At 43.6% G+C, this 27,895-nt stretch overlaps 2 protein-coding genes across 22 annotated transcripts; one reads left to right on the top strand and one right to left on the bottom strand.

Moving 5' to 3' along the window:
- Positions 1 to 40: 40 nt before the first annotated feature.
- Positions 41 to 17,906, bottom strand: tdrd7b (tudor domain containing 7 b). 7 transcript variants are annotated; one of them, XM_078107366.1, is made up of 20 exons: positions 17,195 to 17,906; positions 13,508 to 13,714; positions 12,101 to 12,245; positions 10,043 to 10,241; positions 7,723 to 7,805; positions 7,370 to 7,578; positions 6,468 to 6,836; positions 6,036 to 6,358; positions 5,755 to 5,947; positions 5,548 to 5,659; positions 5,267 to 5,469; positions 5,042 to 5,176; positions 4,101 to 4,184; positions 3,769 to 3,903; positions 3,552 to 3,662; positions 3,243 to 3,391; positions 2,908 to 3,140; positions 2,637 to 2,823; positions 2,364 to 2,524; positions 41 to 1,540 (listed from the first exon to the last, which is right to left on the bottom strand). In XM_078107366.1, exons 1-20 carry the CDS (start codon positions 17,225 to 17,227, stop codon positions 1,320 to 1,322), a joined length of 3,492 nt encoding a protein of 1,163 aa, XP_077963492.1. In that variant the 5' UTR covers positions 17,228 to 17,906; the 3' UTR covers positions 41 to 1,319. The 7 variants fall into 7 exon arrangements, with proteins under 7 accessions (XP_077963492.1, XP_040036812.2, XP_077963493.1 ...); XM_040180878.2 differs by lacking the exon at positions 17,195 to 17,906 and adding an exon at positions 15,120 to 15,250; XM_078107367.1 differs by lacking the exon at positions 17,195 to 17,906 and adding an exon at positions 15,063 to 15,220.
- LOC120821837 (dynactin subunit 1) lies at positions 15,155 to 27,895 on the top strand. Of its 15 annotated transcripts, none has more exons than XM_078107356.1 (32): positions 15,155 to 15,296; positions 16,028 to 16,179; positions 17,948 to 18,013; positions 18,118 to 18,312; positions 18,466 to 18,547; positions 18,644 to 18,675; positions 19,035 to 19,055; positions 20,233 to 20,313; positions 20,708 to 20,845; positions 21,048 to 21,071; positions 21,525 to 21,722; positions 21,852 to 22,056; positions 22,139 to 22,217; positions 22,356 to 22,515; positions 22,690 to 22,794; positions 22,904 to 23,095; positions 23,182 to 23,295; positions 23,383 to 23,535; positions 23,620 to 23,780; positions 23,987 to 24,155; positions 24,420 to 24,488; positions 24,629 to 24,841; positions 25,143 to 25,304; positions 25,567 to 25,698; positions 25,820 to 25,945; positions 26,033 to 26,175; positions 26,270 to 26,436; positions 26,633 to 26,751; positions 26,840 to 27,035; positions 27,146 to 27,219; positions 27,317 to 27,406; positions 27,487 to 27,895. In XM_078107356.1, the coding sequence occupies exons 3-32, from the start codon at positions 17,972 to 17,974 to the stop codon at positions 27,622 to 27,624; spliced, it is 3,780 nt and encodes a 1,259-aa protein (XP_077963482.1). In that variant the 5' UTR covers positions 15,155 to 15,296; positions 16,028 to 16,179; positions 17,948 to 17,971; the 3' UTR covers positions 27,625 to 27,895. The 15 variants fall into 15 exon arrangements, with proteins under 15 accessions (XP_077963482.1, XP_040036807.2, XP_077963489.1 ...); XM_078107353.1 differs by lacking the exons at positions 15,155 to 15,296; positions 16,028 to 16,179 and adding exons at positions 16,946 to 17,073; positions 19,613 to 19,636; XM_040180873.2 differs by lacking the exon at positions 20,233 to 20,313.

Here is a 27,895-nt window from a genome sequence, read left to right as displayed (position 1 = left end):
ATCAATGGACTGGTGACATTTCAACCTTTCAAACTGACAATTCCACAATCAAGTAATTTATTAACTCCAGGTTACTGTCAAACAAACACGTAAAATGGAAACCATAAAAGCATTTATCACGATAATAAAAGTTAAATATAAATTATATTCTTGTCGGTCAATTGTTAACAACAATGCAGCTTTGAGCTTTGTCAGGTCTACGGCCTTCAGAGTGGGAGAAACATTTGCAAATACTACATCACGGTGTAGGTGTGGGAGAAAAACACACATTTCAGAATAAAATCCCCCATTTGGCCAACGTGTTAAAGTACAGCTCAACACTACTGAGAACTTTATGTGTTTGTTATTATAACATCAAAGTATATAATAAACACCTTTGACATTCAGCAAGTCTCTGTTTTGTATTGTAAGACCAGAATTTGAAAAATAAAGCCAGAAGTTACTCTGGCTACACACGCTTTTAAACTATACACAGTCAAAAGGTTTGCGTGTCAATGTTTTCTCTCAATTCAAAGTAAAATCCTGAGCACAGGATGTACCACACCAAAACACCCTAATATCATCAGATAAGATCAGATGAAAACATCTTACACCAATCCGATCGACTTCCGTTTGTGTTCTCGCTTGGTCAGTACAGCATTCGTGTGCTGACCAGAAACCGTTTATTCAAGCAAAACTACTTACTACTGACTTGCCTGTTTCTTCTCCTTACAATGGAATGTTGGCTCAATTTTTTGGAAAGTTTCTGACGATCACAAACACTATCCAAAGAGCAGATTTAGTAAACGAGTGTATTTAAGTCTTCCTAGAATGTGAGAACAGCTAATTTAAACATTTTGCAGGGCTAAGAGGGTGCAGGCGTCCCCGGTATGAAACACACTGTCACTGGATGAACTCACAGTCCTGTGCTGTAAGATGATGCTCAGCAGCAACGTCTTTGGTACAACAACGCATGTTGTATCACCACCACAAAGACATTACGAAGAAATTCAGCAGTTTGTCACATTAAGCTGAGGAGTATTTGTGGCAAGATTGGACCGGAAGTCCCACTGCAGTCACCCAAAATCACATCACGGCATCCCTCCAAAAATACAAGAAGCAAGCGGCTAAAGCTCCGACTCCGATGGTGTTTCTGTTGATGGCAGTCTCTAAACGCTCTCCAACCTTTCCCTTCTACTCGTAGCTTCTCTTTCATCTTTTCTTCTAGTCCACAAGGTGAATACATATTCAGATGGAGAACCTTCTTCTATTTTATCCATCCACAGATCACAGCGTCTTCATTGAGCAGAAGAAGAGGGCTGTGCTAGATCTTCTATTGTCTACGGCTTGTTGGTCGGCTCATCAGCAAATTCCGCCATGATGTCATGCACCCAGATGTCCCTTTCTTCCTGTGAGGTGTCGACCAGGAAGACGACCAGCTTCCTGTCCCACGGGTTAGTGGCTTCCTGTAGAGCCTCCAGCTGGGCCACCAGGGGTTTCTTCTCCACATGGTTCCTGAAAACGATAGAAGCTTCCTCTGACCACTGCCTCGGCTTCAGGCCTGCCCGGGACAAGTGTGAAGGTTAAGCTTGCCTTTATGTTAACAACATGCTGAATTCATTGTTTAATGCTGCACAAATGAAAAGCTTTTGTAGGCGTTTTGCTCGCAAGGCTCATAACTTTCTGAAAGACGTATTGCAATTATTTTCAAAATCTTGCTTAAATAATAGTCAATGTATGGAATTGATTGTCAAGCTGTTCTGTTACTCAGAGTGAAAATACCTGAAAGGTGAATGAAACCTTTCCTGAAACTTCTATAACCTTCAGTCAAACTAGACATATTTCCTCATTGTCTTTATCACTCTAGTTCATTTACTTTACCTATTAACTGCTTTTATCCCCTTGCTTTTATCCCCTTACTAAATATAAAAAACTACTTCCAGCGTACTTCTGTATTCCCTAATATTTACAATTCTGGCTTGTAGATGGAACTAGTCGGGTTGAGGGATGATTGGGGGAAGATTGCACATTGTGCTTCTCTATCACAGATGTGCGCTCTCAAATTGACATATTTATTAGGCACTCTAACCAATTTCTTGGAAATATGTTGTTAATCTGTTTTAAATTAAATAACAATATTCTTGGGAAAAATAATCTACATTATGAGTAAAAAACGTATCAATGATGATTACAAGTATCTTGTATAAAGTAGTTATAATAGGTCAGTTTTTTTTATAGACATGCATTGTAGTTTATAAGCTCACCATATGTTTGATACGTATCTGTAAATATAATTGAGTACGTAAAATATCTGCCTTTAATATTGTAAAGTACATTTTTGTAATAACAGCAAATAGAAATACCGAATTGAAGGAATAACTCACCTGCCAGCTGAGCAGTGATTCCCTGGAACGGCAGCTGTCTGAACTCCTTGATGAGAGGTCGCAGCTGTGTGCAGCTGACCAGCTCATGTTTGCCGTAGTCCAACTCGTACACAGACACCGACCCATTGCTCAGAACCCCCTTAACTAAAACACGATGCCAGCTGAGAGAGGAAGGAAGGGGGGGTAGATTTAGGCAAAGTGTGCTTACCTTTCATCTTATCTTAAATGAACACTGCAGCCTTAAGGCTCCACAAATCAGTAAGGGTAACACACCTGTTCTCTATTTTAGCAGCATATATGTGATTCTTCTCAATGTGTGCGAGCGGTTTCTCCTCAGTTTTACTGTAGTAGAGAATCATCTCTCCCATCAACACAACCAGCCTGTACATGTCTCTCCAGGGCTGCAGCACAAAGTGGCCTGGATGGCAGGCCACCGACACGTACACGTCTATGTTGTTTCCTAACAATACACACAGACGTATACGTGAACAGGGATTTTCCAGGCTACAGAAAGGCCGGAGGAGATTTCCACTATTTGTCTTACCTGCTGGGGGAAACTCTAGTAACGGCGGCAGCTGGAGAGAGGATGAGGGGGGTGACGGTGCCTCTGGTGGGCTGGTGCTAGTCGTGTTGCCTCCTTCACCTCCTCTGGGTCCTGATAGAGCCCTCCTGAGATGAGGCCGGCCTGGGGAAGAGGTTGACGTCAAACTCCCATTGCTGTGGTCCCCAGAGCTGGCAATTCTAGAGGATGAAGTGGTTGTAGAGATTTTGGCAGGGCTGTGAAAGTAAATCAACAAACATACCGGAAATTTAGTGAATAAGATGGCTTATGTTCATGTATTGAGGGGTTAATAGAAGTGAATCTCATGTAGCGGTCACCTGTGGCTCGTCAGGAAAACATCAGGTTGCTGTCGGAACAGGTCAGACTGGCCCATCTGATGGTTGAGGCTGCGGGCAGCGTCATGGAAGTTCTTGTCGGTGAAGAGGTGGACGTAAGTGCAGCGCTTGGTTTCATCAACCTTGGCAACCTTGGGAGAAAATGTCAACATTATTGTGGAGATGCACGGGGAATAAAAACCGAGGAGGCATCCTTTTTTTTTTCTGAAACAAAATACATAATAATCGCATTCCTAAAAAAGAAAAGAAACTGTTGATGATCAAGTAATACACAGCAAAGGCAGCAAATACCTTCATGCTGCAGTCCGTGATGTTGAGCACTTTCTCTCGAAGCCATTGGACAGCATCTGGAGTCCAGGATCCAACACTGACTGCCAAGTCCGCTAGACAACACTTTACAGCCTGAACACGCGTTGCCGTCAAGTCATTTTCTCAGATACTCTGTAGGACTGAGGCCTAATATGAACTACTTTCAGCAGAGTATTTAAGTGTCAAAGACATAGCTCACCTGTGGTGGGATGGCCATGAGGTCACGGAGGAATTGCGGTGGGATCTCTCTGAGCTCGAACACCTCTACGGAAGCCTGGACGCCAACGTCGATGAACAAGATGTCCAGCACTCTGCGGCCATGCAGGTTGGTGATCTAAAAGGAGAATTTTATAAGGAATTATTTACCGCTAAAAAAATAATGTCACCAGAATGGAACGGGAGGAATATAATAGTTTGGGTGTCGCTTCTTTTTAACATTTACTCTAAAGTAAAGCATGCCTCCGCAACTGCGAATGTGTCTTTCTCCTTTTTGTTTTTAAAAACTCACTGTCTTATTCAGCGCTATCTTACCTCAACACGGGACCATTTGCCTTTGTAGCGAGCCACACACACTTTACCACAGAAGGGGTTTGATACCAGGAACTCTGATGTTACCTGTAACAGAAAGAAATGAATCAGCAAACCAGGACCATCAGATTTTAGTTCAATCTGACGGTAAACCGGATGGATTGGGGAGGTCACTGAGTAGGTGTAACTGCTGCTTCATGACTGCAGTAAAAGTTATTTTGTAAAAGCTTTCCGAAACATTTCACAGGTCAGCCCAGTCTGCTGCAGGTGTATACTAAAACCAAAGATACCAAAGATGATCATTTTAGAACAGAGGTTACCTGAAATGGAAACACGCTGTTGATGTTAAAGTAAATAATTGAATCATATATAATAATCATTTAATTTAATCCTACATTCATTCACAGTTGATTCATGACAATTGCAAGTCTCTTGTGTCAAAATACAATTCTGGACTTCCTACTGTGTTTATCCAAACACAGAGTTAAAGCTGCAACTATGAGCTTTAAAGGCATACCGAGAAAAAGCAGCAGCTTCGCTGTGCTGCTAACAGATTAAGTGGCTTGGCAAGATTATCAAACTAATCTCAACCTGTCAACAACTCTGCCTGAAAGAGGAAATACGGTCCAGATACATTCACGAAAGGCTTTAAGACAACAGTGTGAGTTCTTTTCTCTGTACTCAAATGGCCTCCACAGTCACCGCAGCTCTCCACCACCTTTGGGGTTTGGTGGAACGAGGGATTCGCATTGTAGATGTGCAGCCGACAAATATGCAGCAACTACGTGATGCTATCATGTTGATATGGACCTCTGAGGAACGTTTCCAAAACCTTGTTGAAAGTAACCACGAAGAATTAAGGCAGTTCTGAAGAAGATGGGTCCAACCTTTTACTAGCAAAGTTTCAAAAGTCCCTGAGACATGAAATGAAAGAGGGTGTAAACCTGTGAGTGGAAGTACGCCTCTATGTTCTCCAGTGTCTCATTCAGCTTGGCAAGGCCTCTGGAGGGCAGCTGACAGTAGATGGTCCCATCCGAGCAGACGCTTCTGACAGTCACGTTCATATAAGCGCTGTTCACCTTACAAGAGGCAGGAAGAAGAGTTTAGTGTGCTGCACACAAACACACACACACTGACCACGCACAATCACAACGTCTGCCCTCCTGTACCTGTAACGTGCTGGTAAGCGTCTTGTCCTGCAGGGCTTTCATACAGGCAGAGTTGATGTTGACATCATCATCCTGCGACGTGTCATACAGGACGGCGACAGGGGGCTGCCCTCTGTCTATGATCTCTGCCAGTAGGATCTTTCCACTTGCCATTGTCTCAAACCTCTTTAGCACAGCAGGCTCCTGACAGAATGGCTCCAGACCTGAACACACAAAAAACAGTTACACACAACAACAAAAAACAAGCAAAAAAGTTTTGTTTTGTTCCAATTCAGACTAACCTGCCAGTTTACATTTGGTTGCCTGGAACGGCAGTTTGAAAAACCTCTCATGCAGCTCCAACACTTTGGTTTTGCTGATGACCTCTGAGAAGCCGTGATCCACGTAGTGCACCTACAGAGGTGAAAGACGTAAAATTTGGTTTTAATTAATTTGTTTTGGATCCATCACTTGGCATTCAATGGCTAGTTATTTCCTTGAAATCTCACCTTGATCCTGTCAGCCATGACCTCGCACACCTGCCCCCTGAGGATCTCTTCCTCCTCCTCGGCCCGGACAGCAACGAGCTGGCCGGAGGACGGAGACGACAGGGGGGTTGGACGTCTTTGGTTAACATCGTAAAACACCCTCATTTCATCTTCCATGGACTCCTGGGCCAGGGAGTAACCCTCCCCAATGTACCTGAGTGAGGAGAAGGGATCAATAGGGAGAATATCTGAATAACTGATGAGTCTTACAGTACATTCCTACCGACGGGTCTCCTACCTACCGGATTATAACTCCATTGGTGTTGGTGGCCTCCACCACAAGCACAGAGGGGTATTCCTCTTTGGGTATTTGCAGAGAGGGCACTGCGTGGTTACTGAGCCTCCTCCCCAGCTCCTCCCTCACCCTCAGCTCCTCCTCACTGGCTGAGGACATTCTCCTATTACAGTTCTCATCTTCTATTCCTTCTCCACCACCACCACCACCACTGCTGCTACTCCCCTTGTACAAGATGGCCCTCTTTGGGTTGTCAGGCATCGGGTAGTCGATAGTGCAGATGCCAGAGAGGAGGTGAAGGTTTTCCAGAACATATCCGGGAAATTTGAACTTGGAAATAAATAAAATTGAATATATATATCTTTAAACATATCAAGCACACCAAGCTCCTGAATTGGGCAATGCCCATAATATGACAGTGTTTCAAATTATTACTGACTTTGTACGTGTCCTGGAAGAGCTTGGGCAGCGCGTGGGCCCACAGGCCATTGGAGTACTTCACCAGCAGCTCCTCCAGTTTCAGCTTCAGGTCGGGGCTCAGGGTGCCAGGGGAGGAGGGAGGACTGGGGGACGAGGAGGATGATGTTGTAGTCCGGGGAGAGCAGGAACCAGAGTGAGTCAGATGGGGGATGGAGGGTGTCCTCTGGGTGGGGGACTGCACAGGTTGGTCTGTTGGGGTGCTGGAATTGGGCCCGGGGGCTGAGGGGGAGTTTGGGTTGAGGATGGGCGGAGGGGAGGATGTGCTGGTCTGTTCCTTGGCAGGGTAGAGCAGCAACTCTGATGGGTTGCTGCTGCAGGTTTTCTCTACCTAAAAATGATATATTATAAAACATAATATGACTAGAAGGTCATGACATTGTTGCTTTTGACATATCATCAGAATTGGTATTAATTTGGTGTGAGCTCTTGAAATGCATGACTGCCAAGCACCAATACGTATAATTGATGAAATTGTTCTTTGATTTTTAAATTGTGCAACATAAATAAAATCAACTGAAGCATTCTGTGTTCTATGCAGAGCTCTGTGGGTCCTCGTTTTAGGACTTTTGGGGTTTTTTTCTGAAAAACACAAGGTGATAAATAGCTGCAGCTATACACATACATGTTCTACATATGATATAACTTACATATATATATATATATATAAACAATGTACATTCTAAAAAGACAAATACAATTATTTACAAGAAGAAAACATAATAAATATGTAATAATGCCTTTGATTATCCCCAAAGTATCAATTTATCCCAAATGCAATTATGAGAGAAAATGATTTGACATCATTCTTATTACAATAGTAAAATTCAAACAAATAGTTACAGTAACATAGGGCATACGTACAGTGCATATGTGTATCCAGGTCTCCAAGTCTTTAAAAGCCTCAGTGGGCATGTCCTGTTTGTACAGCTCCCTGTAGATCTGCGGCAGCTTGGACACCCAGAACCCGTTGCTGTACTTCCCCAGAATCTCACTGATGCGCCGCTGGACCTCCTGAGGGTTGTAGGGCTTTTCTTTCCCCGAGTTGAGGCTTTCGTTTGGATTCAAGGGTGCTGCAGGGTTGAAGAAGAAAAAACTAAGGCGCGTTTTGGATGTTTGCAGTTATCCAAGTCGGGGGGGTTAGGTTCATTTCTGCTCGTTTGAAGGACCAAAAGTTACTGTATTTTTAGCATTATGAAAAACAGCCTCCTACTTACGGCCAGTCGGTTGGGGGTTTCTGGAGAGGTGAGCATGCACCTCCTTCTGGAACCGTGACGGGAGGGTCATCCTCTTTTCTGACCTGCACACGAGTGAACAGAACAAGGAGGAGGATGACTTGTTATTGCTCTATGCTGCATTTACAATCATTTATCAAAGCATCATAAAAAAAAAAGGCGCTGGCAACATCTCAGTCTAAGCAGAAAATCAGCTTCACTGCAAGACTGTTGTTTTTTTGCCTGTCCTACAACACAAACCATTAATCAAACTGTCTTCACACCTCTTCGTACCTCTCAAACAATGGGCCGTGGGTACAGCATACTAAGTACTGCATTGCACTGTAGATGCTATTGCTCAGACTTAGTCAGCAACAAACTGAGAATTTATTAAAAGACTTCTTGTCACACATTTCGTTCTGACTCTGCCTGTTCCCGTCTACGGATTCTCTGCCTGACCCTCTGGATTTGTTTGCCTGCTGTTTGCCGGATCTCACAGTTTTGACCTTGCCTGGACTTATAGTAAGGCCTCCTGTCTCCCTCATCTCAGTCGTGCTTTTAAAACAACTTCTTTGTTTAAACATTCCTCCCAATTCCCGTCATTTAACGCTGACTATATTCCTCATGTCTCCTGTCTTCTCAATCAGAACAGAGTTAAATTATTCTGAAATATTGAATCAAAATTTGTATTAGGTTCGGTAATTTAAGGACAATTTTCCTTTGGTCTTTGGCTAAGAAGAGAAAGTCCTAAAAGTAATTGAAATATCGCTATATGGACTACTTCTGGTGAGATATGTGATGCAAGGGAAACTCCGAAAATTGCAACTGAGTGCATCTTGTTGGACTTTATTTTGTAGATTACGCTCTAGAATATGATTAAACATTTTTTAGGACACTGTTTAAATGAAAATATTTGGATTTTACATCCATTACTGTAAAATAAATAACATAATAAATGACCTTTAGTGCTACCAGCCTGTCACACAACTACCCTCGTACTTTCTCTCCCCAAGCAGACACATGAGCACATTCAAAACACTTTTTATCTGCAACATCTTCAAGACCGGTACGCAAAATGTTGTCTAACATGAAACCGGTCTGTGAGGCCAAAGCGTTTTGGGACCGCTGCCATAGTACACCTGCAGGCACACAAATGATCCGGCAGCGAACTGTCTAATGGAAGATCTCGAGGGAAACAGAGAGATCTGCTGATTCACTCTGTGTCGGTTTAGAAGTGGTAATCTACCAGAGAATAGAGCAGGGATTAGAAAAGGCTCACGTCCCCCTGCTCTTGGCTGGTGAGGCCCGCCAACACACCAGGCGTCCCACCCAGCCGTCCCATTGTGCTGCTGGAGGCCAGCGGCCCACTGGACCGCCATGGTGACACTGACAGAGGACTGATGTCAGTGGTTTTCACAGCGGATGGACAAACAGGGACTCGGATGGATGTGAGGCAGATAGATGATATCTCACAATACCTCTAGATGGCCTCTACAATAATATATAATCAGGTTTTTCAACTCATTCCAGGTGATGGTGAATGACAGTAGACATCTGAAGCTATAGTCTATTGGAATAAGTATTGATTTTAGAAAAGGAGAAATAGATCCGGCTCAATTACTGGAAAAGGGGAAGGTCATTGCATTGTGAGCATTTACACAGTGTCAGAAAGAGAGAACAATGATGGGTAGAAAGATGAACAACGGAATATGCCAAACACGTAGACCAGGCGGCAATGGGAAACACAGGAGTGACAAAGTGAGAGGAGGAAAGTTAGACAAACAGAGAGAGAACCAGAATGATCTAGAGACAACATCATCAGTCCAGTGCTGAAAACACAACTGCAGCGAGGCGGTTTGCACACAGAAGCCATCAGAGCTAAACCAGACTACCTTTCACCAGCAACCTATTCAGATTCAGCTCAGACCACATACATAGGAGGAGACGAGGGGGACAGACTGAGAGATGACGAGACAAAGAGACAAAAGGGAAAGACACAAAGAAAGAATGGGTGAAATAATGTTGCATTGCAGAGAGGTAATCTACAGGTCATGTTCTGGCATTATATCAAGCTTTTATCATAAACAGTGTGGACTCCTGCTTGGTCCACATGCAGCATAATTAATACAGTGTTACAAAAATCCCACGAAGAAGTGAAGCGTCAGCATTGGAATGTGGCCTTCCAAAGGCCTGCGACAAATCCAATTTGTTTTCCTTTTGGTTTATATGTGGAAAAGGGGATTGTATTTTTGTCTTAAGCACCATAAAATGATTTCAATGAATCAACTTATTTTAAGTGAAGAAACAGTGTTTAGCTGCGTACTTCTCGGCAGGTTGGTTCTCTTTCCTGTTGGGTGTGTTCTGATGCATCTTGTTCGGATGGGCCCCAGTCTTGCCCTCTGACTGGCCATCCCTCATATCCCTGGCCTGTCTGAAGTCTCCATGCACCCCACCTCGGCCTCCTCCTCTAGCCCCACCTCGCCCGCGGTGGTTCGGCTGTCTCAGAGAGGTCTGAGGTTTGGCTACACAGAGAAAGAGAAAGCAAAAGAGAGAAAAGAAAAGTGAGACTATGGACTTCAAGAGCACACACACACACTCTGACTCAGCTAAACTCGATGCTGAGACGGGGCAGTGTGTCTGTCCATATGTGTAGAAGCAGCAGAACTGATGAGCCAGCAAGCACCGATTACACAATATTGCAAATTAACAGTCAACAGCTCCTCTGTAGCCTATATTGCTGGATTTGTTGTTAAAGGGTAAAAGAATTGTACATGTGTACAACACACATCAATGCTAACTCCCTAGAAATATTTTTTTCTTGAAAACTCTTTCAACCAGGTAACATCAGCATCACCAGTAGAAGGATTATTCTTATGTGGTGGCAAAAGCCAGTAGCTGACATCTGTGATGTTCACATTATGTTCACTAAAAGGCAGGGAAGTCAGAGACCAAGCATCCTCAGACCATCCATCGCTGGGAAGTTGCATCATTCAAGCATCGGGCTTGGTATGACATCACCCCACGCCATTTCTTCTTTTAGCTCAACTCTTTTCCTCAGCGAGATCTAGAACTTTCTCTTGCTTTCTTTTCTTGCTGAATCTCCTGGAATCTTTCCAGTGAAAAAACTCAACGAGCAGCTCCATAAGCCCTCGTCTTTAAATGGCATCAATAGCTCAGCTTTTCAGCAGTTAATCAATTTATCAATCAGCCAATTAATGGAACAGTGAAACATCCAGACAGAAACTCTAAACAGAAACGCAGCATTCACATACACAGGCGGTGCGAGCTTAAATTCACATGCAAACATTGGACAATCACACGCGCGGGTAGAAGCTGCGACATCTCACCAGCGTGGACACAAGGTCCCTGGTCTGCCTCTGCCTGGTGAGGAGCAGGAAGAGAGGATGAGAGATGAGGAGGCAGAGGTTGCGAATCAGCTGTTTTTTTCTCACGGCTGAGTCTGAACGGATATAGGCTGCATTAGCTTCGAATCTGAACATGATTCGAGTCATCTGATCCTAGTCATCTGTCTACACCCTCCCTCCTTCCTATTTCCCCATGCTTCTTCGATTATTTCCCTCAGACACTGTTGTCGCCACTTCAGCTCTCTTCTCCCACTCCTCTCTGCACTACCACCTCCCACTTCCTCCTCTGGTTCTCTGCAGAATCACAATCCAGCGGAGGTGTATGCGCTAAAAAGACAACTGCGTACACGGTTCTGTGTGTGTGTGTGTGTGTGTGTGTGTGTGCGTGTCAGGTTGCTTGTTGGGTTTGCATGTGTGCAATTATGGTTTACAAATGCACCAACAGCAAATTGAGTCCAGAAAAAAAGAATCAATGTTTAAAATTGTGTGCCGAAAACACACATGATATTTGTGAGCTGATATCTTTGTACACATACTCATGAACATGTGTATGCGAGAGTGTGTGTATGTGTGATATTCTCAGTGTCCATAGAGCTACAGTTAAAACCGCCCAGTCAATTCTCCAAAAACTGGGCTCAAAAACCGAAAAATACTTCAACCTGCTAAGGTTACGTTGTCACAGTAATGACACCAACACTTTCTAGGTTTCTCTTGCTGCAGCACTGGAGTACTTTCTGACAGCACTGTAGGTATATTATAGGGTTATAGTTGTGCCATTACCTTGCCATTTATGGTTCACCCAAATTTTTTTCAATGATAGAAAGTCGGGAACTGTGCAATCCCACATGCACAGATACAACTTATTTTTCCAACCCTGCCGAAATTGATTAAACTCTAGGTGAGACATCAAAATAACAGAATGACTAGCCATTAGCTTTACATGCTAGGAATAGCTCATATTGAACAGACCATTGTTGTAAAGATTGGAAAATAGTAGCAGTGCAGCAAAGTCTTACCATTGAGGACGAGTGGGGCAGCCGGTTTGACCCTCATCTGGGTATTGACCAGGTGGGGTCGGCCCGTCTTCTTGGAGCTGCGCTGTCGAGCCACCACCTTTGCTAAGTGGGCTGTCTGATGGGCACCTGAAGCAAAATACACCATCTGTAGCGAGAGAGGAGAGTACACAGACTTATATCAATAAGATATGCGATTCATCATAAGGGGAAGCAACCTTCTATTAAACACAAGGTGGGCATATTATTCAGATTATAGACACAGCACTTTGGATTCATAGCAGTATTAAAATATATGATATATATATATATATATATATATATATATATAACTATGGCTTGCCATGCGTACACATCAATCTTTCAAAGCATCCATCCATCCATCTTAAAGAGCTTGTAACACCTCATTGCCCTACAAGGCAGCTGCGCTGCATAGATGCTGGGTTACTTGTTGTTCCTATGGTTTTAAAAAGAAGGCTGGGGGCCAGAGCCTTCAGTTATCAAGCTCCTCTTTTTGGGAACCAGGTTCCACTTTTAGTCCGGGGGGCAGATTCGGTCAGCTCTTTTAAAGTAAAACTTAAAACTTTCCTCTTTGATTGTGCCTATAGTTAGGGCTGGCTCAGGCTAGCCCGGACCAGCCCTTAGTTAAGCTGCTATAGGCTTAGAATGCCGGGGGACTTCTTAGGACACACCGTGCTCCTCTCTCACGCTCTCGTTCTACCATAATTCAAGTTTTATTAATGCACATGACTAATTCAGCTTCTTTCCGGGAGTTTTTTTGTGTGCTTTCTCCCCTAGCAGGTCTCCGTAGATCGTGGTTCCTTCGGGACCCTGGTCCTGACACCTACCGTGGCCCTGCTGACGCCTGCTGCGGCCATCATCATCATCATTATTATTTTAGATATTAATCATATTACTGTACTTATAAACCAACATTACCCTCTCCTTAAGTCTCTGTGCTCTCCCTCCCCACAGGCTTCTGTGGATGGTGGTTCTATCTGATGGTGGTTGCCCCTGCAGTGGTCCTGCTGTGCGCCTGGCTTACTACTCACAATTACTTGAATCATTTCTGTCATAGGAATTGCATGTATTATATATTGTTCATTCTGTACACATGGCATCCATTGTAGTCTGTCCATCCCGGGAGTGGGATCCCTCCTCTGATGTTCTCCCTAAGGTTTCTTCCCTTTTTTCCCTCTTGTAAGGGTTTTTTCATTTTTTGGGGAGTTTTTCCTGTGCCGGTTTCGGGACAGAGGATGTTGTATGTGTACAGACTGTAAAGCCCTCTGAGGCAAATTTGTAATTTGCGATTATGGGCTATTCAAAATAAAATGAATCGAATTGAATTGAATCCTGTACAGGCCACACACACACACACACACACACACACACACACACACACAGACACACCTCTCCAGAGCGGGTGCGCTCTGTGCGGACTACAGAGGGCATGCTGGCTAGCAGTGCATCCAGGTGGTTGTGTCCCATCTGTTTGTGTGGTATCTGCTCCCCGGTCAGCTCTTTGTACTCCAGCTGCAGACGGGACAGCGACACGCCGCCTTTGTTGGCCAGTAGGACGGCCCGAAGCATCTTCTTCACCCCTTCCACGTCAACCATCTGAGAACAAATGAATGCAGTTGTTTACAGATGGAAAGTTTGTTTCTATGTATAGTCGGAGCAGTAGTTTCTTTCTTATATATATAGTACAGTGATTGTAAATGCCATGCATCTATTTTTCCTTAAGGGACTGGAGAACTGGTTTGAATATGTTTTATATAAATTGTATTATATATTAGAAGTCTAACAAGCAGGTACTCGTGGGTTATTTAACTCAATCTGAGATTATTTAATTTTTCAAAGCCACAAACAGTCCCCTGATATCACATTTAAGGGCTTAATGTGGAAGATGATACAAATTTCCTTGCTGGCGTACAGACTGTTATATTCCATCTCTCTGCAAAAAACTACATAGGAGGAGTAAAATAAAATCCTTTTTTGGATGTATGTTTGAGTTTTTTTTTTAGTATATTTTATATACTAAATATGTGTGTGTGTATATATATATATATATATATATATATATATATATATATATATATATATATATATATATATATATGTTTCTATATATATATATATATATATGTTTCTATATATATATATATATAAAAAATATAAATAATAAAAAATATATAAATATATATAAATAATAAAAAATATAAATATACACACATACATATTTCGTAACGACCTCGTTGTTGGTTATGACATTGTATCTACTTTTCTCTACTACGTCTATACTTTGATTGAAATAGATGTTATTCCGCAGAGGGTGCGGCCGTGGGGAATAGAATTATGCTGGAAACAAAGTGAATATACATGTCTGATTTACCCTTCTAATATCAGGCAAAAAGCTTCAGCATTCGATAAGTTACAGTCACTTGTTGATTCATTTCTTAGTTCAGGCAGCAGACGGGACATGCAAACTGTGAATGACGTAACTCGTCACACTTCAACTCCACACCCTCCATCGGGACCAAACTATTTGGGTTGGGTTCCCTTGTCTTATTTCGTTTCCTTAACAGAAGTGCAAGAAAACAGTCCTTGCGGGTCGAATGACGCCGACGGAATGTATACGACTCAGAATACAGTCAGTTCAGGCAACGATAGTGCGCGTAACATCGATTATCCTTAAATCCTTCGGTGCCACCTCCGGAACAGCGGCCGATAAAGTTTGATACGGGACTGTCAAAATATCGGAAACGTTCACATGTTACTTTCATAATACAACTCCAGAGACCCACTGACATGTTTTTCACCAAGCATATTAGCTACAGAAGCTTTTACTTTGAAAGTCCCTACCGGAAATAGGTATTGCTTCCTAGCTAGCTTAAAAAAACTTTCGAGCCATCCTAGCCGACACACTGTAAAAAGAGGTAAAATAAACACCCAACAACAACTTTACCAAGAGTGAAATGCTGTCAAACTCCAAGCAAATCGGCGCGCTACAAAAATCTTCTACCTTGCTGTGACCAGAGAGAGGAGTCAGCGCCGGTTCCAGTCTCTGTCACCGTGTCACCGACACGAGCCGTAAGCTGCAGCCGAGGCACCGAGCGTCTGCCAGCCGGTCCCGGGCACGGCCTCTCCTCCGCCACCTGATTGGTCGGCTGTGGATGGACTTCGGGCTAATTACACGTCGGTACGTCCGTCCAGGCCGCAGCTAAAGACCGAGAGCGCGTGTTCGGCCCCACCGACACGAAAAAGAAGCAAATGGTGACATTTGGGAAGCGGAGACAAAAAAAAAGACGTGATGCACTTTTGCTTGAGACAAATGAACGAATTTATTAAACTATGAACAATGAACATATAGTTATAACAGATTTTTTTTTGTTGTGTTTGCAATATTTTATATATATTTTTTCTTTCTTTCACTGTCATGTATATTGTCATATTTATCAAGCAGTAATTAAATTATTTATTTTCTCAGTCCACCAGATATCTGTAACATGATGCTTTCATGTCGTTAAGTTATTTACTTACATCACTTTGTAACTTGTCTTTGTGTTTTCATTTTCAACCTTTAGGTAGTATTGATTGCGCATGTTATTATGTTGTTTTTTAATTATACCATCATCAACTGTTGCTTCTAACACAGTTTTAGCCCAATAGTCCGTATCCATATTTAAATTCTATATTTTTTTTACTTGTACATGTTTAATCGAAACAATAATGGAAGCGTGATCAAAAAATAATCCACACCATCAATCAAGGTCCTCAAGAAAAAGAAGAACTCTTGTAAAAAAAATAAAAATAAAGTGAAACCCAGCTGTGCAGTGGGCTCTGGGTCAGTAAAATACAATTATTTATAAGTAAAGAATAGCCACTAGGGACACTGATTTCCACTTTTCCTCTCGTCTTTTGGCACGTCAGGCGACCGGAAGTGACCTGTCAAAAAAAAAGCCGGAAAGGACTACTGGAGTTCCAAGCTAGGTAGCCAGAAAATAACAACATAGGATCATCTTTTGTCTGCATGAAGGCCTGGAGCTGCTGCATTTGAAGACAGGAATCTTTGTGTTTGCCAGGTAAGATCAGTGACAACACGCAGGTAATCTACGTTAGTTTAGCGGTTCTTTTCTGTCTGACTAGCACGCTAGCTGTGTTTGAACGTTAGCTATTGAGCTACTGTGGATAGCTCACTTCTGCTGTATGACTAAACCCAGTTAACGTCAGATGGCAGAGTGAAGCGTAAATTAACTACCGTGTCATTCTGTGTAACAACAGAATGATTTTGTATGTAATTGGATCGAAATAAAGTCACTGTTGGCTCCGTGATGAGAGAGTAGCTTCCATGTCGGTCTTGACATTTCTCCCTATCGCAATTTGTGCACCCTTCATTCCTGTCGCTATGTTTTAGTATTCCTTTTAATGCGTTGCTTAATAAGTGTAATATTATTTTTGTAGGAACTGTTTTTATAAACGGTAACGTTAAACGAAGAAGTATTCGCTACATGTAGCCACTGTTAGTCAGCTAACCATAGTTGATGGAACGAGCTCTTGTTAACATGTCTGTTTGTTAAAGATGACGTAAACTGAAATGCGAGTAAACGTATTCCAGAAAGAAAGGTGAACACGGCAGCAATGTCTCCACGCTTCATTACTTCTGAACTGGGTTATTATTAAATCACTGGAGCCGCATATAAGCAGGCCAGTAAACTGATCACGTGATCACTTTTAAAAGGGACTAACACCCATGTGTTAGTCCTCATTTGACCCTCCTTCTCTTAGTTCAAATCAGCTGTGACGTATTGTGATGCAGCTCCTCCCTGAAGTCCCAGTCTTGTATTTCTTTCTCCTCTCTCTTTTAAAGAGGAAGGGATGTGAAAGCAGTAAAAAAGTTAACACTTAAGACTTGTATCGGTGGTGAAACCATCTTAAGTATCATGGCTTCGAACAGGCGACATTCTTATACCCCCCGGGTGAGTATTCAATATTGAATGATATCTAATATAGTACATTATCTTTTTTTGCTAAATTACATCAGTGTAATTTATTTCATTATGTCTAAACCTATAAATAAGAAATGTTTTTGTCACTCACCATATAGTGGATGCCGGATTGACTTGGTTGCATATCGTGTCCTCATCGGATAAAGCAAACAAGAATATTTTTAGGGGGAAGATAAAGACACTGACCTTGAGTTTTACCTGTAGGAAAGCTTTTTGTTCCAAATATCTGAAATCGCATTACATCTAGAAGACTCCTCAACTATCTCTCTGTTATTGTCTGCTATTATTGGGAGGCTTTAGAAAAGGTTTCTAACTAGAACTCTGTCCTGTGGTTTAAAACTGAGGCAGCATGAATGTCCCAACCGCTTAATAAAAGGATTACACTCCACTCTGAATGAGCATCTTTGTGTGAGAAACGCAGGGATATGCCTTGTTTATCAGAAAAGTCTGTTGTGGTCCACAACACATGACTGGTTGCATGACTGTGCGTCTTTGCTTATGTCAATAAGAGGCTTTGTTGTTGAATATTTCCCTAAAATTGCTCTTACTAGCTGGCTTAGTAGGCATTATACATGAAATACTGTTTGTTTTGGTCTTTTACAGTATTACAAATTATTTACACATTCCTACAGTCAATTTGGCCACGGTAAAGATGAAAAAGATACCATTCCTGAAAAATTCAGAAAGTCAAGCAATACATCCTCTTGTATGTAATAACCTGAACCTTCCATGTTCAAAGTCTCACACCTCACCACAAATTCCAATTTGTAACCAAATGTCTTATACTTTCTCTCTCCCAAATTTCCCCATAAATCTGCGCATTCATATTTCCCAAATCCATCAGCTGACCAGCCCACTGATCAGCAAAATGAGCAGCGCAGGAACAGTGGAGACTACCAGGCCTCCAAAGGTGGGTTACTTTATAATACAGACAGATAGCTGGAAATAATCAAATGATTATCCACTATTTGATGATGACACAGCCGGTCATCTTGTCTCTGCTCTTCATCCCAGATTGGCTCTATTGTGGAGGTGACGGGGAAGGGTCAGCGTGGCACTGTTGCCTACATTGGGGCCACCCTCTTTGCCTCTGGGAAATGGGTGGGCGTCATACTGGACGATGCCAAAGGCAAGAACGACGGCACCGTGCAGGGGAAGCGCTACTTCACCTGTGAGGAAAATCACGGGATATTTGTCAGACAGTCCCAGGTTAGTGGCATACGTGTGATGTAAGCATTAGTGCCTGTATACTTTCATCAGTTTGAAAAACGTCAATCATTTTATAGGGAGTTTGAGGGTTCTTTTTTTAAAATCAGAATTATTGAAGCACATACACCTTTCTCCGTGCCTGTCTCCGTGCAGCTCCAGGTGGTTGAAGATGGCTCCAGCGCCACCTCACCAGATACTCCGGAGTCAGGCTCTACTAAGATTCCCAGACAGAAAGGTGAGTGTGAACCACAGCTGTGCTGTTAAATTCATACTTTTGAAACTCTGTTATAAAAATAACAGTTGAAATTCTTTCTTAATTGGTTTCCTGCAGATATTCCTGAAACTCCCAGAACATCCAAGCAGGTAATCAACCCTTATTTGCACCGCACAGCTTTTTTTTGTCTTGTCAGTTTAGAAATGTTGTGTTGTTTCCGTGACTTGGCCTTAAAGATTGTTGGATTGCAAACAATAGCTGGTCCATATGTGCACTCTTAAGTTAACTTATGAAGTGGACATTGTTCTGCCCTTTCCACAGCAGCTATGACGGCCTAACTGTGAATAAGGAATCAATCCAGTTAAACTAAAATCCATTTCAAAGAAATTACTAGATGTGCTTTTCCTTTTTTCTTTTCTGTCAAATATAAACGTGTTTTTAATTAAACGGTGTTTTGCCTCTCAGCCGTTTGACAACCTATTTTTGTTTTTCTGAATACTTTTTACAGACACCTGTGAACGTTAAGAAGGTAGAAATAATGCAATACAACATGTTTGCTTTTGCCGTGGTTGTTCTTAATCGCGCTTACATGGCAACTCATCTTTGTATTTATTTCCATGTGTTGTTGCTTGCATGGGATATTATGACTTCTTTTTGCTGTTGGTAAATGCAATTTTCACTCGTTTTCTGTGGCCACGCTTTTTTGTGTATACCAAATGTTGTTTGTTTGCTCATTTTAATTTTCATTCTGGTGACGGCATCCACACATTTAGAAGTAAAACTAAGACTGTAATGCCATAATGACTTAGCCTTTGCTTTTTGCCAGTGATATTTTGCCAATGTATCAACACAGTTGCATGATGCCACATTTCTTTCTGCTTTTACAGCTGAAGTTCTTTAAATTCTTTCAAATGGTGCATGTAAAGCTCTGACCAGTGGATGGGAACTAACCGTGGATGTGCTTCTTATACTGCTAATCTCTTATCTTGCTTCACCACTGGATGTGTGTGCGAATATCCGTGTGTGTGTGTTTGTGTGCGTGCGTGCGTCCATCTTTCCCCCTGCAACTCACCTCCTCCCCTCAAGTCCTCTACCCGCCGCCCCGGCAAGGTGAGCTCGTCTGCAGCGGAAACGGGAGGAAAACAGAATGATTTGAAACGGCAGTTGATTCCCAAAAACGTTGGTTATTTGTTCCAACTTTTTCTGGGTGCTTTCGCTCTGCAAGTTAGATCAGGGGCTTTGAATGCTTAACATCTTTCTTTGTGTGATAACTGCATCCTCGTTCTTAAACTGTAGTAGAGAAGACAAACGGTGTTATATTAGTTTGATCAGTAACACAGAGATTTATAACCATGCAAACCTTTAGAAAGCGGTCACATTTCTGCGTCTAAGGAAGATCATTTTGATTATAATCAATTGCTAGATATATTTATGTATTATACACTGGACACATGGCTGCAGAATTAGTATCAGGTTGAAGGGAGCTCAATTTAGCTAATTCTTTGAAGAAATAGTTGCCAGAATGTAATTGACAATGTCATCATATGTATCCACTAAGGGTGGTAGTACTTCTCTGCACATGTACGCACATATGTATATAATGTGTTGTACCACATAATATAATGTACCACAATATTTCAGTCTGTTTTGGGCAGCTGAGTTTTACAAATCACTCTATGAGAGTCCTAACAGTCTTTATGCGTCAGTGGAGCACTCCAAGTCGTCTCACACCTGCCACCTCCCTCCCCTCCCTCTTGATGCGTCCCACCGTCCGCTCCAGCCTCATGGTAGGCTCATTCATCTCCGGGTGCAACTGTTGCTTCACTGGGAATGGTGACGTGTTTTCTCACTGGGAACGGGTGACGTGTTGTCCTTCGGTACACAGACGCAGACACATGAACTCAAGTGGTGTCTGTGAGCCTGAACGAGAACCTCTAGTGAGGGACACCGGGAGGTGAACTGTTTGGTCTTGGGAGATCCACAAAGTCAGGATAGTTGTATTAAAGTCACAAGAATCCGTCCACACTGCATGTAATTCAAAGCGTTCACTATCCTGCTGGGTTTATCAAAGCCGCGTGGGGAAGAAGCTGTTGTTTTGTTTATTGACATTGGGATACCTAACGCAATCTTATCCTTCTTCCTCCGTTTCATCCCTCCTCTCGTACCTCCCTTGGTCAACAGGCCTCTCGTGAGAGCCTGGCGTCCTCTCTGTCTGGCGATGTCAGTGAAGCAGGCCACCAGGGTGCACTGGGGGCTCCTGTTACGCCTCAGCCCAGCGGGTCGCCTGCAGCGATGGCAGGCCCGGCTACTCCAAGCAAGGTGGGTCTCTGACAACTGGAGGCCATTTTAGTGTCCTAAAAATGAAATATGCCCATGAGGTTCTGTAATCGCAGGGTATTAAATGTCAAATTTGTGACGGTCCACTATGTGATCCTTTAGCCAGGAGGTCTCATCTCATCATCTTGTTTCTATTTTTCCATCACATGCATTTGTTTCATCCATGTTGTGACTGTCTGACCAGGTGGAACCTGCCGGTTCCAAACAGGTAGAGTTTTCTAATGGCTACATGCATGCTGATGATACCTGGCATGAGTTTACTAACAAACTCACAAGAGGGCAAAATGACCCTCGGCCCACCTTCTCAATACTTTGTAATAATCTTCCGGTGAATTATGTGGTGATGATGCATGGCTCAACCGGGACATGAAATAAAATACATCAGTGTGTAGAGGGAATGAATTAACCTGCTCTTTAATGTTAGGTTCTTGTTTAGGCGGTGAGGAAAGAGGTTAAAGTCTATTGATGGAGTAAATAATTGGTTAATTAATTTACATTTATTATCATCTGGACTGTTTGGTGGTGGGATCTGATTTAACGTTTCTTTACTGCCTCAAGATAAATCTGGAAATACGGTAATCTTCCAACTTAAATCCGATGAACGTGGCACATTTAAACCGTCCTCTCCGCTTCTCCCCTCCACCCACCCATCCATCCTTAGGAGGAGGAATCTATGCGAGCTCAGGTCAAAGACCTGGAGGAGAAGCTGGAAACACTGAAGATGAAGCGCACAGAGGACAAAGCCAAGCTGAAAGAGCTCGAGAAACACAAGATCCAGCTGGAGCAGCTTCAAGAGTGGAAGACCAAAATGCAGGAGCAGCAGGCGGAGCTGCAGAAACAGCTGAAAGAGGCCAAGAAGGTACAGACAATATATTGTCGTAGGTCCTACATACAAGTTTGAAAGACTTGAATAAGTAGCCTGAAAGAATGACTTTCATAAAGTTGTATATAACTTTCTGGAGTTTCATTTTGTACCTTCTACTTCCAGGAAGCCCGTGAGGCACACGAGTCCAAGGACCACTACATGGAGGAGATGGCGGACACTGCAGACGCCATAGAGATGGCCACACTGGACAAAGAGATGGCCGAAGAGCGGGCAGAATCACTGCAAGTGGAGGTGGACTCGCTGAAAGAGAAAGTGGAAGAGCTGTCAATGGACCTGGAGATACTGAGACATGAGATTTCAGAGAAAGGTTTGTGCTCTACTCACTAAACTATCTTGGGTTTTCTTCATGTATTTATTTCCTCACTGTGTTTCCTCTTCTCCTCCAACAGGCTCAGATGGAGCTGCCTCGAGTTACCATGTCAAACAGCTGGAGGAGCAGAATGCCAGACTAAAGGAGGCCTTGGTTCGGTCTGTCTAAAAAGCTGTTTTTGAGTACTTTATATTAAAAAATAATAATAATTCTAAAACCGGTCATTGAAGACTGTCGAGGAACGAGATTTGGTGCCGTCAACTTTAGTGTTTTTAGATTTTCCTTTTCCCCCTCAGGATGCGTGACCTGTCTACTTCAGAGAAGCAGGAGCATGTGAAGCTGCAGAAACAGATGGAGAAGAAGAACACTGAGCTTGAGACTCTGAGGACTCAGAAGGAGAAACTGCTGGAGGAGGTCAAGCAGGCAGAGGCTACTATCGATGAACTCAAGGAGCAGGTTAGGTCAGCTAGAGGAAGGAGATGTTTTACGAGTTTCTGATGCTGCTTTCTTGGGGTTATCTAAGGAATGGCTTATGCTTGGGTACATTTTCAAAAGTAGCTTTTAAAATTCCTGCTTGTTCGCCATCTCAGAGTTTCACTATACAAATATGCTTGTGTGTGTCTGTAACAGGTGGATGCTGCTCTGGGGTCAGAGGAGATGGTGGAGAGCTTGACAGAGAGGAACCTTGACCTGGAGGAGAAAGTCAGAGAGCTGAGAGAAACCGTCACTGATTTGGTCCGTACAACATCACTCTTGATTCCTATTTCCAGTTTTAAAACCACTGATGCTTCTATTTCCTAACAAACACAAACGTTTGACTGCCGACCTATTGCTGAAACTATAGGAGGCCATCAACGAGATGAACGATGAGCTCCAGGAGAACGGCCGGGAGACAGAAATGGAGTTGAGGGAGCAGGTGGATCTGAGTGGAGCGAAGGTCAGAGAGGCTGAAAAGAGGGTGGAGGCTGCCCAGGAGACCGTCGCTGATTACCAGCAGACCATCAACAAATACAGAGATCTCACCGCCAGCCTACAGGTGAGGGAAGTGGCACACGCACGGTGGAGGTAATAACACGAGATCGTACGCCCTGACACTGTATGTGTGTCTCATCTGTTTGTTAGGAGGCCAACAGAGAGCTGATCAGCCAGCAGAATATAAATGCTGAAGTTCAGCAACCGCCTGCTGAACTATTTGACTTCAAGATTAAGTTTGCAGAGACCAAGGCCTATGCCAAGGTAGGAGACCGTCATGTGTTATTGTGCCAGCAGTGATGAGTTTACCAGGTTTACACACAGCGTTCACTTATCATCTGTGTTTCTTAGGCCATTGAGATGGAACTGAGGAAAATGGAAGTGGCCCAGGCAAACAGACAGGTGTCCCTCCTCACCTCCTTCATGCCGGACTCCTTCCTCCGTCATGGTGGAGATCATGACTGCATTCTGGTCCTTCTGCTCATCCCCAGGCTCATCTGCAAAGTATGAAGTAGCAGCCCGATCACTGTAATTACTGCTATTTTGTTTCTAGGAGTAATTAATGTGTATGTGTCCTTTGCCTCGTAGGCGGAGCTGATCAGTAAACAGGCCCAAGAGAAGTTTGACCTGAATGGGAACTTGGCCCAGGGAACGGGCCTGCGAGGACCTGCAGGAGAGCAGCGCAGTTTTGCCTCGGGACTGGTCTACTCCCTCAGCCTGCTGCAGGCCACTCTGCACAAATATGAACAGTGAGCACTGCATGTACATCACAAATGTAGCCAATATAAACAAAAATTGTATTATCAGAGAATTTTGATGTTTGGGTCCATGTGGGCCGAAGTAAAAGCATCATTTTTTGCAATACAATTTCTCCAGAATAATAATAATCATCATATGTGGCTGTGATCTAGTGGGGCTGATTGTTACAACATTGCTCTCTTCATATTTTTCTAAGGGCTCTGAATACCTGCAGCGTGGAGGTTTTCAAGCGCATGGGTACACTGTACTCTGAAATGAACTTCCATGAGCGCTCTCTGGATTATTTCATCGACCTGCTGCATAAAGATCAGCTAGATGAGACGGTTCAGGTGGAGCCTCTGACTAAGGCCATCAAGTATTATCAGGTAACCGTGTATTCCTCCTCTATTATTTGAGACCGTACCAGGGTTGTGGATCAATCTTCTAAACAATCCAATTTCTTATAATGGTTGGTAATCAAAACCATTGTGATGGTTTTAAGTGAGCCTGCGGAGCTTTAGTGTTACAACTGTCGAATAATAATATATGCTGAACCACTATGTCCTTGTATATGGGTGCAACCTGTCTATTAACATATAAGATAAAACATGTAAATCAGATACTAAATATGAATTTGTTTCGTCTTCCAGCAACTGTACAGCGTACATCTGGCCGATCACCCTGAGGACTGCACAGTGCAGCTGGCTGACCACATCAAGGTACGTGAAGCTTCTTCATCTTTTTAATTAACCTCAGTTATAAAGATATTAACCGTTTTAGTGCCCTCTCAAGAATATTATCCCTGTGAGGAACAAAGTAAACCAGAAATCCGAGCATAACAATACGGTTTCCCGACTAGTTCACCCAGGGTGTGCTGGACTGCATGGGGGTGGAGGTCTCTCGGCTGCGCGCCTTCATGGCAGCAGGTCAGGAGAGCTCTGGCTTCGCAGTCCTTCTGAAGGACCTGGACACATCCTGCTCTGACATCAAACAGTTCTGTAAGAAGATCCGCCGTCGCATGCCTGGGATGGATGTAGCTGGAGTACCCGCTGCTCTCAATTTTGGACCACAGGTAAGGAGTACAGAAACAAACCCACTTACAGTATTAACACCCACAGGAAAGGCTGTGGGGGAACTAGAGCAACTGGGCAGTTTTGTCTGTTGCATCACTGTACCAGTAAATGGCTAGATTGGAGTTGGGTTTTAGTAGTCCTTTGTACAACCTACCTTCTGCAATCTACACTAGATGTCCTGTCATTTGGAGAATGACATGATTTAATCAAAACACTGCCTAATTACCATCGACCCATTAAAGCACATGCAGAAATGGGTTGATCTAAACTATATATTTGACTATCTTGTCTCCCATGAAGGTGTCCGAGTTGCTGACTGAGTGCAGGCGCCAGCAGACCCGTGTGGTGGCTGTGCTGCAGGAAGTGGCTGCAGCTGGAGCTCAGATGATCGCTCCTCTGGCGGAGCAGGAGGGGCTCAACGCTCTCAATCTGGAAGATATTGCCTGCAAGGTTGTGGAGCAGGTAAACTATATTCTGACCATGTAGTCTCAATTTCAGTTTCTTGGTGTGTGTTGTAATTGGTTGGGGGGATCATTATAACAACTTAAATCCTTAAAAGTCGTCGGAGATAGATTAAACTGATTATACATTCAGTTCTACGGTAAACCGTTTTAATTACTTTGTTTTGCGCTGAATTGAAGTATCATATTGTTGTTTCTGACAAGCCGACACAGGTGGTTGACGCCGTTATTGTATTATCTAAATCTTCATTTTTTTCTGCAAGGTGTATGGTTCTCAAGGCCTCAACGGCCCAGAATGTCTGCGTCAGTCCTGCAGCTCCGTCATCATCACTATGAACAAGATGGCCACAGCCATGCAGGAAGGAGAGTACGATGCTGACAAACCGCAGGCCAAGGTAGGCCAGGAAGCCTTCTGAACGCTTCAGTACATCGTTTAGACTTCAAAAATCAAATCTCTGGCGTTCATCACGGCTTCCCTGTTCTCGATTCCAACTATTTGATCGTTGACATCCGCAGACTCATCCAGTGGAGATGAGAGCGTCCACCGTCAGGGCCGAGATGACTGACGCTGAGGGTCTGGGAGTTAAACTAGAAGATAGAGAGACAGCCAGCAAGGAGCTCAAGAAGGCCCTGAAGATCAAGGTGATACACCCAACCTTTCAGTTCTACATAAGTCTGCCAGTTGGAAATGGAAAAGAGGCATAACTGAGGTACCTCACCCCTTCCCAGGGTGAGGAGCTGAGTGAGGCCAGCGTCCGTCTGAGCCTGCTGGAGAAGAAGCTGGACACCTCCACCAAGGACGCAGATGAGCGGGTGGAGAAGATTCAGACCAAACTGGACGAGAACCTCGCCCTGCTAAAGAAGAAAGAGAAGTAAGAGCAGTTTTTAAAATAAAAGGGCAAACTGAAGACCCACCATTTCAACATCTTTTCCCACTCGCTCACCTTCCTTGCTTCTTCTCTTCAGGGAGTTTGAGGAGACAATGGATGCTCTGCAAGCTGATATCGACCAGCTGGAGGCAGAGAAGGGAGAGCTGAAACAACGCATTAATAACCAATCAAAGATGACAATCGAAGGCCTGCGAGCCCCGCCCGCCTCTGGAATTGCCTCCATTGTTCAAGGATCTGCAGGAGGTAAATTACAGTGTGGCTGTGGTCACTCCTTGGAAACCGATTGAGATGTTGCCATTTTGTGTTTGATCAAAAGTGTGGTGGCTTTGAATTGAGCTTCTACAACTACGGCTGATGATGAGTCATGTCTTGAGTCATTTTACTAGTGTATAATCATTAAATACTGTCTCTCACCATTCCCCTTTCCTCCCTTCAACAGGTGTGCCTCCGTCCCTGACTGGACCGTTGCAGGTTGTGGACTCTCCACTTCTGAGGCAGCAGGTTGAAACCCAAAGACTGGGCATTAAACACCTCAAGAATGAAAACAACCGACTCAAGGTACATGGTGTTGGAGTATTATTGTGGTGTTCTGCCAGGTGTGCATACACCTTGGCATTATTGACTTAAGAGTATGTCTTGCTTACAGTCGGAGAAGATGAGAGCCCAGCTGGCCTCCCTACCTCCACTCTGCCCTCCCAAACTACCAAAAGCTCCCCAAGAAAGTTCCATGCAGCCAGATGGACTAAACACAGGCATCTATCGAAGGACCGACCAACTGCTGGCTACGCTGCTCAAGCTGAGTTCAGAGGTTAAAGTTGTGGACATCACAGGAAAGACCGCAGGTCTGTGTGTGTGTGTGTGTGTGTGTTTTGTGTTATTCAGCTGTTCTCTTGCGCGTGCGCTCTTGCGGCTGCTTTGACTCATTTTTCTGTGGTTGCTGTTGTACCTCCAGTCAGTGCCGGTGCCCAGCTGCTGGAGCAGACGGCTCGACTGCAGTACCTCAGCGATGCTCTGGACAAACTCAAGGTGATGACTTCCGAATCGCTTTCCGTCCCCCTCACCATGTGACGAAGCCCATTCTGACAATACAAAAACATGTAACATTTGGATTCTTCGGTTTCAGGGAGAAGTGGCTGAACATGTGGTCTCCAGTCAGTCTGGGGCGAAGGCTTCCTCTGACTTTGCCACCTTCCCGGTGTCCTGTTTTGTCAAGGTAAAAACCATACGATCAGTTCAAATGAATACTTCCAGGAAAGGCACATTACACATGTACATCTGCGTGTCGTTTCCTAGGCGAAGGAAGAGAAGCAGGCGGGGACGGTGTTCGTAGGACGCGTTGCCATTCCGTGTACCCGTGGACAAGAACAAGTTCACCGCCTCGTCCTATCACAGCAGCAGCTGCAGAAAGTGCATCGCCTCCTCATGGTCTAAGCATGCCGTCATGGCACAGAGTTGGTTGACAGTCCATTAAGAAATGCATTTCAGTTTGATCCCTTTGAACCGTCTCCTCTATTTATCTCTTGCTTTCACCGTTCTCAGGAAGTCAGCTCTAAAGGACTTTAGCACTAATGAAGGGGAAAGAGTGACTTTATATTGATGTCTTTTCATTTAAATAGTTTGAATAGAAGCTAGCAATGCCACTTTAATCTCACCCATTTTTTGTCATTTGTAATAATTCAGACAATAAAAGCAAGAAAACTTG

This window comes from Gasterosteus aculeatus, chromosome 7 (assembly GCF_964276395.1).
Source record: "Gasterosteus aculeatus chromosome 7, fGasAcu3.hap1.1, whole genome shotgun sequence".
Lineage (NCBI taxonomy): Eukaryota > Metazoa > Chordata > Actinopteri > Perciformes > Gasterosteidae > Gasterosteus > Gasterosteus aculeatus.
This window is presented reverse-complemented; position numbering and strand designations above follow the sequence as displayed.